Below are 15552 nucleotides of genomic sequence, written 5' to 3' on the forward strand. Positions count from 1 at the left end.
ACTAAAGCTCGACTACGTATACTTTAAGAATAGTGTCCTTATGTTTAATGTGTTCTCATGATTAAGTCACACTTAATACATTAAACGGACTATCTATTCCAGGGACTTTATTAATCAACCATAATAAAGAAAATGCCTTTAAATAATTCGATACAAGTACCAAAAGTATTGGCCTCTAGGGCTTACACCAACAATTCTTTCACCCAGTAACCGGTGTTTAGATCCTATGTCTCTTTGAGCTTGTTACCCAGTAACCGGTAACACCTCATCCTGCAGATTTTCCCCAGGAGAGTCTCTTTGTTAGACATTCCCCAGTGGAGTTTCTGTTGTGTTTTTACCCCTCTGCTGTATTGGCGTTTTCCCCAATATATGCATTTTTCCCCGGCAGGGAGGTTCTGTGTGAATCTTTTTTCCCAGTCCGAGTCCGGATTTTTTATCCGAAGTATCCTCGTGGATAGTTTGAGTCAGCTTGAGTCCTTCCAATGGATGTGTCTTCCTTTGGAATTCTTTTCTCCCCAGTTTGAGTCCTTTACTCCCCAGTGAAGTCTCCCAGTCGTGTCTTGCTCGCGCAGTATCAATTCTTGTTTCCCCTAATTCAGAGTCGTGTCCTGCTCACGCATTTTTTGTTCCTATCCCCATGATAGTCCTGTTAGAGTCTCTGTTCCTGGTGAGTGTATTACTCTGATGGGTCGTCTTTTCTTTGTGGACCCATATTTCCCACAGAGTTTGTTTGTTTTACATGCATACATTTGCATCATGAGGTCTCTTAGGGACCAAAATTTGTATCATTAGTGTTATTTAAGCCCATTCTACCGCGTCGAGATGAAGATTTTAACCTTCACTTCTCCGGCTAGAATGACCTTAAATAGGGGCATCTGTAAGACCCTAATTTTATCCCTAAGATCCCTCATGGCATCATATCATTTCATTGCATTGCCTCAAGGATCATTGAACACCTTGCTTCCTTCCCTGTGGGTGGGGATCCCTTTGAGAGTGATTCTTGATCACCAAGAATTGCTTGCATTTGTATGTCATTGCTTTTCTTTTTATCACTAACCAAAATGTACAAAAATATGTCATTAACCTTTGTTACTTGCAGCTTAAGCAATCAACAGTCAAGGCAATTCAAGTGAATCTTGTGTGCAAGAGATGAAGTCTCCATTGAGATATGGATCATGTCATCATTTCATTAAGCTTATTTGATCTATAGGTTCATTTTGGAGCAAGTTCCCAAGTGGTTAAGGCCCCAAATTCATCAGAACAATTTCAGGTCATCTAAGGGCCTATGCAGTCAACTGAAAAGTCAACTGTGAGTTTTGAATTGAGAAATTGAGTTTCTTCATCCCATTCATGTCCAAATCATGCTTATTCATCATATCAAAGATCAAGGTTGATGAATTTGAAGTCAAGTCAAAAGTTTCCAAAAATGGAAAGTGACCTATAATTTCAACTTTCCAAAAATGGCAAGTTTTTGATCCAACTTCAACTCAAATTTCCAACATCAAAGAAGCTTCAATTGAAATTTTGTCCAACATGAAAGTTGAAGAACTCTCCCTCCCATTTCCAAAAAGTCCAAGATCATGAGCATCTGATGAATGGTTGAAGAGATATGATCCAACCATTGCCAAGTGTGCATGGAACTTCAAATGGCCATAACTTTTGATTCACAACTCCAAATTGAGTGGTTCTTTTTGCAATATTCTTCTCTTGACCTCTAATTTCCAAATCATGCATCACATTACATAAAATCTCATCACATAATCACTTGCATATCCATGCCTTTTTTGGAGGGAAATTGCAAAATTCAAAAATGGTGCATTGTATGGACTTTCTACCATTGCCAATGTGTTTAAAAGATGATTTTAAGTGACTTTGATGAAGGGAGTGGTACTGTTCACGTGGGTTTACTACATGCACCATGCAATTTTGATTTTTTGCAAAACACCTTATTTTCATTAACCAAGTTAATTATGGATTAGCAAGTTGATTAGGAAAGCATATATATACTAAATCATAACAGAATTTGAGGGAGGTTAATCACAATTCACCATTTCTAGATCTAGTTTTCATCTCCCTCCAAAATTTTCTTCAAATCAAAATTCAAAATTCTTCAACATAACACCTTGTTTTTGTTAAAGATTCATGATCAGTGAGTTGATTATAGCGTGAATCAAGTGTTGGTTTGTTGAATTCGTGCAAGAATCAAGCAGTTGAAGCTCATGAAGTTGAAGATGGAAATTCAGAATTAAGCTAGATCTACACGTGTTCAAGCTTCTTTTTCTTCATCAAACATCATCACAAGCATTCTGGACTGGATTTGGATCAATACAAGCTGTGGATCGTGCATTTCCAAGATTCTGCTCTTCAAGATGTCAAGTTTCGAACCTCTTAATTTTGAAATTCATGTACATATTCTGGTAGATCTTGTTTTCCTGATGATTCTGAGCTAAAAATCGTGTGAATTGGTGCATTATTGAGCAAGATATGTGTGTTTAAAGTTTTGCATCCAAAAATGTTTCTCATCGATTCTCTCTTGTTATGATGATTTATGCTTAGTTGTTTGCTGATCCGTGCTCTATGTTGCATGAGGATTCATTTGGTATGCTTTTTGTGGATTTCTGGAAAGTTTTTGGAAAATCTGGAAATTCGTATGAATGTTCATGTTACTGTTCATCTTCTTCCTCATGAAGAAGATGAAGATTCATAGTTAGCGACGAATCTGCTTCATTAGCGACGGATTCTGGTTCTGGCTAGGGTTACAGGCAAAACGACACCGTTTTGGTGTGGCACGCTTCACATTTGAAATTCGACCGGCTTCGATTCCCAGCGCTGCCAATTATTCAAATTGCCTCATATTTTATCATTTCCCTCCTATTTTCCATGTACATGTTCATATGTGATTTTTATTTTTTTTCCAACTTCTAAAATTCATATCAAATTGAAAAATGATCCAAAAAATGCTTGGTTTTTTGCTAATTGATCCTTAGGATGTCTAGAATTTAATGATGTTAAATTTTGAAGTTGTGCAGGGCTGGAGTTTAAATGGTATTAGACTCTTTGATCATATGTGCTTTTGTGACCTTGCTCCACTCTTTCTATTGTGAAATGCTTGATTTTAATCCAATGGACATGAAATTTTACATGATGATTCTAGACACATTGCTGGATGTTGTAGGATTGGTTTGGTATTTTTCCCATTTACCATTTCTGTTTTATGCTTGTGTTTGCATGGTGTGACAATTTGTGTCACACCTTTGGTTGTTCAACTTGTGCCATTTAATTTCCATGCCAATTGATCTTTGATGCTTCTGATTTTTTGTATGTTGATCATGTTAGATGTGTTGAATGCTCATGAATTTTTCCAGAAATATTTGAATCATTTCTGTTTTTATTTGGAATTTTCATTCATGATGATCAAATATGAGCTTTGAAATTGTCTTTGACTTCTCTTGCTTGATACATGGCCTTGCTTGATGATTTTGATGCGATCCTTTTTAGGACATGTTAATATGTGTTTGAAGTTGCATTATGTTTAATTTCAGCTCCTGTTTTGAATTTTTTCTTCACCTTTGACCCTAGGCTTTGACCTAGTGGTTTGGACTTACATTTGAGCTTTGAATTTCAGGACCAAGCACTCAATTTCCATGGTTGATATTGCTTCACCATTTGATTGTTGATATTTGCTTTTGATTGCTAACATTTGCTGTTTTGTAGGTTGATGATAACTCATTTGAGTTTGCCTTATGGCTTATGTGTTGTACATTGGGATTGTTTTGTTATTGACTGTTGTCTGTTTGTCTGAGTATTGTACTAATTTGTTTAGTTGTTTACACAGGTACCTAAGTTGCTTTAAGTTCATTTGAACTTTGCTTTGCTTTGCTTGTGGTTGGCATACCACTTAGGTATAATCCCTAATCTTCATGTAGTCTGGAAGACCTGCCATGTTACTTTGGCAGGCACCTGTCTGAAGCCCTCCTTAAGAGGCCGTGTTTTTGTTTGTTTAATTTTGTGCCAAGCAGGTTAAGTCCTCTTAAGAGGCAATTGGCAGATAAAAGGGATGTGTAATCCATCCCCTGCTATTCAGTTGTGTCATCCACTTTGCTCACACCATGTGTTGATGCATTGTGAATAAGAACCCAAGATCTTATAGAGTCAATCATTTGTGGAGAAGAGTTCCTACATTCTGAACTCCCACACTTTCTATTGTTTAAAGCTCTCCCAGGCCAGGGATAAGAGCTATGAGGCATAACCCTCATCTCCATTTCATTTGCTTCACACTAACTCTCAATGTTAGGGTTAAGAGCTCAAAACACCCCATTCCAGTTGGCTGGTTTCTAAAAGCCTAACCTTGATTGAGCCTCTTAATTGTGTATAGTGTGTGCTAATTGATTGCTTGATTGCTTAACTGTGCATCTTTCATGTTTGCTTTTGCATATACTTGCATCATTCCATGTGCTTGCTTTTTGCTTTTCATAGCATGTTTGTTTATGTGAGGAGTCAGATGTAAGGCCATTGATTGGTTATCTATTTTCTATGATCATTTGTTATGGAGTCAGGTGTAAGTCCATAGATTGGTTACCTGTTTCCTTGTTTGCTTTGTCCATTGAGGAGTCAATTGTAAGTCCATTTATTGGCAGTTGTTTCCTATGATCTGGTAGGAGTTGGGACTAAGACCATTGATTGGCATCCCATTTCCTGGGAGTCGAGTGTAAGACCATTTATTGGCAACTTGTTTCCTCTTGCTTATTGCATTTGTTTTCTTTGCTTTGTGATATTGGTGTAAGTCCATTGATTGGCATCTGGTATCCATGTTTTCTTTGTTTTGTGAGATTGGTGTAAGTCCATTGATTGGCATCCGGTATCCATTTATGTTGGTTATTTGTTATTCATTTGTTGCCTTTTCCAAAGGAATCACTTGGATCATCTACATATGATCTCAAGAGGTGAACATCTAAGAAGTTTTACATCCCCTAACCTTCACCCTTTTTGTTCCTTAAACCTCCATTTGCATGTTGACTCAAACCAAAAATATTGTGCAAACATTTTCATTTCTTTTCAAACTAGAAACCTAGGCTTTAAGCCTTTGATTTTCAAACTTCATTTTCACAATACTTCTTCTGAATTGAACCTAATGTCAACTTTGACTTCCTCTTTGTGAATAATCCTAATTGGTTAATTTCACTCATTCAATTGTTTTGTGGCTTAGTCCATTTCTTGATAAGTTTTCATACATTAGCCACAGATCTCAATTATCTTAGTGGTTGATGTGAATCTCACCTTTTGTCCTTAGTGATTGAATTGTAAGACTTCCTTGCTTATTATAGGGCATGGTCCCTCACTAGCAAGTTGAAGCTTTTCTCACATGGTGGACTTGTGGTTGTATAGGTTGAGTTTTCTCCCGTGGATAATGAAAGACCTTAGGGCTTTTGTTTAAAATCAATCCACTCATATTTTGGAAATCTTTTAGCCGAACTACGAGGTTTTGATCCTGTAAAGGTACGTAGGCAATGGTTATCCATCCAAACACAAAAAAAATAATAAAAATTGTATATTCTTTTCTCATCCTCCCAATCAATGTTTGCACAATAAATATGTTCATAAACAATATCTTTTGCAACAATTTGTGAAAAGGGTTCCCTAGGAGTACCTAGGATGCATTGGGTGCCTAACACCTTCCCTTTGCATAATTACCCCCTTACCCAGATCTCTGACCTTTCATTAGTTTTCTATGTGTAAAACTTCTTAGGCTTTTGTTCGCTTTTTAGCCATTCCTTTGGATAAATAAAAGTGCGGTGGCGACTCTATCTTTGTATGCTTTGCTTTTGATTTAGTCAATAAATCATAAAGTGATGAATACACCGCTACACACTATTGATGCATTGTTTTTTCTAATGTTTATATAATGATGTGTAGAATGGATGGAAGAAATGATTGTGTTATTGCTAATGCTTTAGAGTCAGTGGCTCGGGCACTACATGAACAAAAAAATCAAGAAGGTGATGGGTTTCGTGGTTTGGGAAAATTTCAGAGGAATAATCTGTCGACGTTCAAGGGAAGGTATGATCCGAAGGGTGCTCAGGTGTGGCTCAAATAGACCGAGAAGATCTTCCAAGTAATGGCATGTACTAAAGAGCATAAGGTATTGTTTGGTACTTACATGTTGTATGAGGAAGTTGAGGACTGGTGAGATAACATTCGCCAGAGACTTGAATTTGTTGGTGCTAAGATCACTTGGGTTGTGTTCAGGGTGCAATTCCTTGAGAAGTACTTTGTTAAAGATATGCGTAGTAAGAAGGAGATTAAATTTTTTGAGCTTAAGTAAGGAAACATGATAGTTGTTGAGTATGCCACTAAGTTTGAGGAACTAGTGAAGTTTTGCCCTCATTACAATGGTGTATCTATGGAGGAATCCAAGTGCATTAAGTTTGAGAACAGATTGCGACTTGAATTTAAGCAGGATATTGGCTACCAGGAGATTCGCAGGTTTCCTACTCTAGTGAAGAAGTGCTAGGATTTATGATAAGGAATGCAAGGCTCGTTCCGTTCACTACAAGATTGTTAGTGAGTGGAAGGGAAATAATCAGTTTAGGGGAAAATCATACAGTGCTCTAGCTTACAAAGGGAAGCAGAGGGCTAGATAAAAAAAAAAGCCAAATGGGGGAGGGACCCCCGCTTCTGTGAAGTGTTTCAAGTGAGGCGTGTAACAACCCAATTTTAGTAATTATTTCTTATATTATTATTACTATATTTTATTTTATTTATTTAGAGTATTAATTAATTAATTGGTTGTTAGGTAGTATAATAATTGATTATATTAATTAATTTGGTGTGTTAATTAATTATTTAGTTGATATGAGATATAATGAATAATTGAATTAATTAACTTGGTGTGCATATTGAGTTGATTTAATTTATTTGAATTAAATAGAGATATTATAATACTAGGTATCATTGGGCCTAATAATTAAATTAGAGGTATCATTCCTTAAGCCCAAATATAATAATATAAATAGTAAGAGGTGAGGAGAGAGAGGAGTAGGATTATTTTGATCATTTGACGGTAATAGAGAAAGAAAAGAGGAAAAGTAAGGAGAAGAGGGGAAGAACAAGAGAGAAGCTAAGGTTTCCGGAAAATTGAAGAGGTAAGGGGGAGAATCCTTATTATTATGGGTTAGTATGATTGGGTCAATAGGTAGAAGTATGTTTAGGTTAAAATCCCTAATTTTGTATGGTTGTTTGAAATTGTTAGGTTTTGATGAGTACTTTTGATTTGTGGTGATTTGATTGTGTTAAACTGCAAATTAACGTTATATACTTAGAGTATTGTATGAGTCATAATTTTCTGAACGTTTGGCTTTTTACGGAATCGAAATCGGAGGTCCGAAAGTCCTCCAACGATGAAAAACGCAGAAAATTCTGCATTCTGTTTTGTGTTAACCGGTTACCCACCGAGCGTTAACCGGTTACTTGCTTAAAAATCTGCGCAGGAAATTGATTCTGTTTTGTGTTAACAGGTTATCCACCGAGCGTTAACCGGTGACTTGCTTAAAAATCTGCGCAGGAAATTGATTCTGTTTTATGTTAACCGGTTACCCACCGAGCGTTAACCGGTTACCACTGTTGGAAAATGAAAAATTGAGATTTTAAAAGTTGTATTCATTTTCAAATGCAATCTAATTGTGCGTATTTGATAATTAGCTTATATTTGTGAATGATATATTGTTATGAATGTGTATATGTACCATTGGTGGATAATTCATAGAGTTGAATTATGGTGATATGTGGAATGTTAAGATGGTAGAGATGATCTTAATTGCATATGTGTTGATATTTGTACATTCATTCATGGCATGGTCGGCTTCATGGTGGAAGCGGTGAAACTGTGGGTTCACATGGTAATAGACGTTGATCCTTAATTGGAAATAGGTGTAGCAGACGTTGATCCTTAATTGGAAATAGACGTAGTGGCTTGGATTTTAGATATTGAATCGGAAAGCGGTGAAACTGTGGGTTCACATAGACGTTGATCCTTGAATGGAAATAGGCGTAGCAGACGTTGATCCTTAATTGGAAATAGACGCAGTGACTTTGATCTTGTCCGGATCGGAAGCGTGGCTTAGATTCTAGATATTGAATCGGAAAGCGGTGAAACGTTGGGTTCACATTGCGGTACCACATGCATAGAGTCACATGTCTTGCATTGAGTCACCTTAGAGTTATGCGATAATTGAGTGTATGCATTGTTGTGTGATTGTGATGTGTGTATGAGATATGGTAATTGAATTTGGTGATGTTTGGATACATAACTTGGCAAAATATGTGATTATGTGATAATTGTAGTTACGCGTATATTTGGGAATATAGTATTGGATTTTAATATCGTACTCCTTGCGTTTTGATGGATGTTTGAAACATGTGAAATAAATATTGGTTAGTATTATTTACATGGTTATACGAAGTGTGATGAATTCCTTTAATTGTTGATTTAATCATTGTGCCTTATTATACTTCTTCATAATGATTTGAATTCTCACCCTTATGTTGGAATGATGCTTTACATGGCATCGTGCAGATACTCCAGAGTAGCATTGCTGAAGTAAGTGGACGGTAGCTCGCTCGAGATTAGCCAGAGAGTTTCCGTATTTTAGTTTGAAGACTAGGTAATGAGTCAATGCTCTGGTCATGTAACACTGGGTAGATTAGTAGTATCGAACTCATATCTGATTTGGATAAGTATTATGTTATTACTTGTGAACATGCTTATTTGCAATTGCTGTTTGAGAGGCCATAGTGCCAAATATTCTGGATATGATTTTATCTTATCTTGAAGAGATTATTGAGAGATGATCATGGTATGGGACATGGATCATTTTATGAAATGCATGAGTATTCATTATTTTCCGTTGCGAACGCATATTCTTGAATATTCATGATAATTGAAATGTGTTATTTTAAATGACCAGGTGTATTGTATATTGATGATGAATGATGTTTGGTTTTTGAAAGCTTTTAGTTTTTGAAATCGTCGATGTGACACCCTTTTGTTTATATGCGTGCTTATTTACTCTGATTATATGTTAAGTATTTTGGGGTAGAAAAAGGGGTGTTACACGGCGAGTCGGGCCACCGTGCTAATGAGTGCAAGAATAGTGTTCTGAGGTGCTTTAAGTATGGTAAAACATGTCACCATGTTGTGGATTGTAGGAGTGATGGGCCAATTTGTTATAACTCCGGAGAAAAGGGTCATATCAGTACCAGTTGTTAGAAGCTAAAGAAATATCATTCGGGAGGGAAAGTCTTTACTTTGACCGGGATAGAGACTACTAGTGCTGACTGTTTGATTCAAGTACGTGTTTTATAAATGGTATCCCTTTGATTGCTATTGTTGACATAGGTGCAACACATTAGTTTGTTTCGCTTGATTGTGATGAGAAGTTGGGTTTAAAATTATCTTATATGGATGGGAATATGATTGTTAATACCCTGACTCTAGGTTCGGTAGTCACTTTATGAGTTTGTTTGAATTGTCTGCTTACTATCTATGGTAAGAGTTTATGTATGGATTTAATGTGACTAGCTTTGAGGATTCTCGATGTTATCCTTAGAATGAACTGGTTGGAGTTCAACCATGTTCATATCATTTGTCTTTCCAAGACAGTGTCATTTCCAGAGTTTGATACTAATGATGAGTTGTTCGTGTCGGCTAAGCAAGTGAATGAGTTCGTGAAGGACAATGTTGTAGTGTTTGAGACTAAAGGTGTATTGTACGAGCTACCAGTAGTGAGTAATTTTCCAGAAGTGTTCCCAGAAGATATTAGTGATTTACTGCTAGAGCGTGAGGTGGAGTTTTCTATAGACTTAGTATCTGGTACTAGTCTGGTGTCGATGACTCCTTATAGCTATTCTAACACAGAATAGAATGAAGGCCAGAGTTTTTGGCTATTCTAACACAGACTAGAGTGGTGATCAAGATGATAGAAACAACACATAATGTTATTTGTTTATGCTTAGAGCAGCACCAATTTCATAGAGTTCAAAGAAGTAAGGAATTATGGTTTTATCTTCACGTGAGGTGAGTATGTTGTTGCCTCTTACGTCGGTTGCTAAACATTGTGGTTAGAGATGTTACTTGAAGAGTTGAATGTAAGTCATATTATGAAAATCAAGTTGCTAGTAGAAAATCAGTCAACAATTAATTTGTCAAACCATCCTATGAGCCATGGTAAGAGTAAACACATAGAGACGGTGTATCATTTCCCAAGAGATTAAGTTGATAAAGAAAGGTTGAAGATTGAATATTGTAAGATTGAGTTGCAATTGGCTAACATTCTAACCAAACCCTTGAAGCAAGAAAGATCTGAAGGCCTCAAAAGATTAATGGGAATGAAGAACATAATGAAATATGAATTAGAAAGGGTATTATAAATGTAATTTAGGTTTGAATATTGTTGTCATTGATTTTTTAGAAGTGTTGCAAATATGGCTTATAACACAAACAAACAAGCAAACTGTCACAACTTAGCTATTAATACTAGTTGATTAATTATGACATTATAGACCTTATCAATAACAATGTCTCATATACTCGTATGACTCTCTCTCTCTCTCTCTCTCTCTCTCTCTCTCTCTCTCTCTCTCTCAATTTGCAAATAACTTGGAATATAAGTTATCCAACAACAATCACCCAAAACCTTGAAAAACACCCATAACCAGGATCAAGCTCCAAAATTCTATTTTTTTACAAGAATAATTCATTTATTATTTTGGATTTGATTGATTTATCCTTAATCTCATCGTAAACAATTACAACCCTTTTAGTATGTTGTGTCCAAACATTCAAAAAAATATATGATGCAAACAACTGTAGATTCTTCATTATTCTTCTTATATAAGTTATTTTCAATTGACGATCTGTTATGAAGTAGTCACTGAACTAATTATCATGTTAATTTTAGAGGTTTTCCCCTCAAACCTTGTGTCTTATATGTTATTAGTTGATCTAATAACACTTGAGATGGACACAATTTCTGAAGAGTTGTTTTCACAATAAAATAGAACTTCATTCCACAATAATATGTCGGTAAATTGGTAAATGACGTTATACAAATACAAATAAAATACAACAAAATTGTGCATCTTCTTGCCATGACCCGGGGATGCTGCTTATTTCTATGCCAGATTTATATAAACTTCACCAAATGACTTATCGTATATATATCTAATTTGATCCGAAACAAGCCAAATAAGTAAAATTTTGTTATACATATATATGTTTATTTTTACTAACTTGCTTTTTTTTAACTTTATTTTCCATCTCAATTTTAGTCTATTCTGCAGATGCACCTTTAGCCTCATTAAGCTTTGAGTCACCAAATAATCTTAGCCTGAAATCATTGACCATCAAAGGAAGTCCCTGACGGAGGGACACAGATGGTTGCCATCCAAGAAGCTCTTTTGCTTTGGAAATGTCTGGTTTTCTCTTATGAGGATCATCTTCTGTGTTTGGTCTGAACTCTATCTTTGCATTTGGGTCTATAGTCTCTTGTACCACCTGCACAAAAATAACCAACAATGCTTATTTATTTTCCAACTTTAAAATATCTACTAAACCTATGTCTAGTAACACGGTTGACCAACATTGCTCATTTAAGATCTTTTTCATCGTGATGTTAAAGTTTCGTGGAACACATTGAGCTACAATGAGTGATGAATGCAGATAAATATAGTACCTGAGCAAGTTCAAGCATGGTGAATTCACCAGGGTTGCCAAGATTGAAGGGGCCAACATGTTCACCTTCCATTAGTCGCATCAAGCCCTCTACCTGTTGTTATTATAGGTACAACTTCATCAATCATCAATCACCATTCCATTAATAAGAGTTCATTCATATATATAGGCTTTTTTTAATCATTGTGATTTCAATAAAAATTCATATCTGATCTTCACAATCTGATGGATTAAAATTAAATCAGTCAATATTATTAGATTGGACGCTATCACCAAAATTTGAACTTCTTACCTACGATTGTGTATGAGAATTTTTAGTATTTATTATCATTAGTATACTAAGTAAAAAAAATAATCAGCCAAATACCTAATCTATGTCGGATTAAATGAATATCTAAACGTGAGAAAAGGTGCTATTTAAAAAATACCAAATCTGAAACATATTGAAAGCTTCTTGTCTGTTTCCCATCACCATAAACAGTCAATGGATCCTTCCTCAATGCCTGTATAGAGATTAAAACTATTAATTAGTTAAATACAAACAACAGCTAAATAATAATACTAACAAATCAATTAATAAAGTGGAAAATTATGGCAGAGGTTTACCTGAGCAACGAAGTTACTGACCACACGACCATCATCAAGGCACATTCTGGGTCCATATGTGTTGAAAATTCTAGCAATCCTCACCTAACATTATTAATTGAAATTCTCTTTATAAAATATCTCCATGACCCATCCACAAACATTACTATATGATATATCTACATGCATATAGAAATGATCATAATGTAAAACCAACAAACCTCAATGCCAGCGCCTCTATGGTAATCCATAGCCAAAGTCTCAGCAACACGCTTTCCCTCGTCATAACAACTTCTCACACCTAAACACCACAAAAAACAGCTTCATCAAAATCAAAATATCAACACAATTTAAGCTTTGAAAGTGTAAAATCAAATTAACTTTATTATACCAATTGGATTAACATTGCCCCAATAAGTCTCAGCTTGAGGATGTTGTAATGGATCACCATACACCTCACTGGTACTAGTCAACAAAAATCGTGCACCCACTCTCTTTGCCAACCCCAACATGTTCAGTGTCCCCACCACATTTGTCTTGTGTCAAATAACTCAAATCAAGGTTTACAATTTTTCAATAAATTTTATCCAGAAAAGTTATATAGTCGAGTCCGAACAGCCAATTCTACAATCAAATTATAGTCGAGTGTCTCTTCACAACTATCGATTGAACTGACTTACTGCACAGCTATTGATTGAACTGACTTAATTTAAAATATCATAATACTAATACTAGTATATTATTATAAAGAACATTGAAAAGTAGTAAATAAATAAATTATGAAAAAGGATATGATGGTTTTGACGGGATTGAATTTGTAGTGAACAGGGGAAGCAGGGCAAGCCAAGTGATAGATCTGATCAACTTCTAGAAGAATCGGTTCAACGACGTCGTGTCGAATGAGTTCAAAATTCGGATCACCAATATGATGAATAACATTCTCTTTTCTTCCGGTAAAGTAGTTATCAATCACGATCACGTTGTCGCCTCTTTCAATCAAACGGTCTACAAGGTGGCTTCCAACGAAACCGGCGCCACCGGTTACCAGCACTCTCTTGTTTTTCTTGTTTTTCAATCCAACGGACAACGGGACTCTCTGTCTCCTCTCTTGTAATGTGCGGCGTTCCTCCAACAGAACTCGCCGAGTCGGAAGAGCCAAATCGGTTTCGATCAAGGACGAGTCGGTGTTAGAATGTTGAGGAAGAGTGAATCGAGAAGGGAGATAGTGGAAGAAGAGAGTGGCAATTGCGATTCCGATGAAAAGAAACGGAGCTCGGTTGAGCATGTTTCTTGTTTTCGGATGCGAACTCTCACGGCGCGGCGAGGATGATGAATCTGTGATTTGATTCTCAGGTTGATCTTTTGTTTGGTTTCTGTGAATTAGCTCAGAGCTCATTTTCGTTTTTCTCTATTTGTTATTACAGTTGCATTTGCATTGGCACTTGGACACAATACAATAAGATACAATACTAGTAGTCTTTTTGTTAATAGAGAGGGAATTGCAGTGAGTTGAGATGCATGGATGTTGGCTTTATAATCGTTCCAACGTGCGCGCAATTGGTGCATTGTCTCTCCTTTACTTAATTTCCAAGTTTGAGGTTCGCCATTTTTCTATATTTAACTAACTCTATAATTAGAACATGTGATGTGATGAGTAATTCATTCCACGAGTTACTGAAAGCCAAGGGAGTAAGTAGTACTTGCCACATTCTCACGTCTAAAGTTTTTGTGCGCAAAAAAGGTCAGAGATGGATGGATCTATTTTCTAGCTATAGTACGTTTCTTGCAAGATGAAACAAAGGATTTGTGGAAACAGATTGGCATGTGTTGACAAATATTAGAGAGGAATTAAGGACCTATAGACGATGAGCCCACACCCGCCATCCTAATAGTTGTTCTAATGTCACATTAATTCTTAGAAATTTTTTGACATAGAAATTTATAATAGTTGACAGAAAAATATTAAAATGCCACTTTTATCTACTAAAAATATATTTATTTTATTGATGATTTCCTACTTTTTTATTTCTATACTAGCCTCCCAGCATTTTTATACTAGACTCCCTATTTATATATAAGTTAAAAAAGTTCAAATGATTTGCTTAATAAGAAATAATAAAAATGGTAAAAAAACAATAATTTAAAATAAAAATAATATTAAAAAAAATATTATACCAAAATTTAGTATATATATATATATATATATATATATATATATATATATATATATATATATATATATATATATATATATATATATATATATATATATATATATATATATATATATATATATATATATATATATATATATATATATATATATATATATATATATATCCAATGAGAACTTATCTATTGTTAAAAATGAGAACTATCAATATCAATTGTTAGATTTAATAAATGTTTAAGATTTAAAAATTTCACATTAAGAAGAAGCTTACTAAATTACTTTTATTAAGCTTAATATATAAATATTCCATAAAAAGAGATTTTTATCTAAAATAATTTTATTTAAATGATAATATTGTTATTAAAATATTGTTAATATATTAATTATAAAAAGAATTTTTTATTAATATTATAAATTCTATAAAAAAAGATTTTCATAAAAATAGTTTTCAATTCATTATCATTATATTTAATATTAAAAATTCCAATCATTTTATTATTTTAAAACTTATGATAATTCAAGAAATGAACTAAATAATTTGTGTTAATTTTTGAATTAGTAATCACTATTGTAATGATTAAATTAAAACATTAGGAGTCTCGTTTAATTTTAAAAATAAGTTTAGAAAAAAATATTTATCAAAATAAATTATGAAAAAGATATATAATTATATAAAATTTGAGATACAACGTTAAAATAGTTTTTTTATAAATCAAATAAATTTATAAGAGTTAAGATTTTTTTTTAAAAGTTATGGCATGATTTTACTAAAAAAAATTAATATTAGGAAGATTAGTAAACAATCTATATTTTTCATTATTTTAAAATTAATACTATTTTTATATATTTTATTTTGGAATTTTATTTAGTCTTCACAAATATTTATAGTTTAGATCATTTTAAATTTAAATAAAAATACTAACAAAAGTACTAAATGTTACTAATTAAGCTCCGTTGAAATTGCACGACCGAAGTTTTATTTAAAAGAAAATGTTTAATTTTTCAATTTATATTAGATAATTTTTGGTTTAGACAAAGGATGTAATGTCACTTATGAAATTGCGTG

The 15552-nt window shown here is 34.2% G+C and overlaps 1 protein-coding gene across 1 annotated transcript; it reads right to left on the bottom strand.

The window, feature by feature from the left end:
* Positions 1-11063: 11063 nt before the first annotated feature.
* On the bottom strand, positions 11064-13836 carry LOC127073289 (UDP-glucuronic acid decarboxylase 2). The gene is made up of 7 exons (XM_051014435.1): positions 13106-13836; positions 12705-12851; positions 12535-12614; positions 12335-12418; positions 12157-12231; positions 11730-11822; positions 11064-11551 (listed from the first exon to the last, which is right to left on the bottom strand). The coding sequence occupies exons 1-7, from the start codon at positions 13707-13709 to the stop codon at positions 11327-11329; spliced, it is 1308 nt and encodes a 435-aa protein (XP_050870392.1). The 5' UTR covers positions 13710-13836; the 3' UTR covers positions 11064-11326.
* Positions 13837-15552: the final 1716 nt, after the last annotated feature.

The sequence above is a fragment of the Lathyrus oleraceus genome, chromosome 4 (assembly GCF_024323335.1).
Source record: "Lathyrus oleraceus cultivar Zhongwan6 chromosome 4, CAAS_Psat_ZW6_1.0, whole genome shotgun sequence".
Lineage (NCBI taxonomy): Eukaryota > Viridiplantae > Streptophyta > Magnoliopsida > Fabales > Fabaceae > Lathyrus > Lathyrus oleraceus.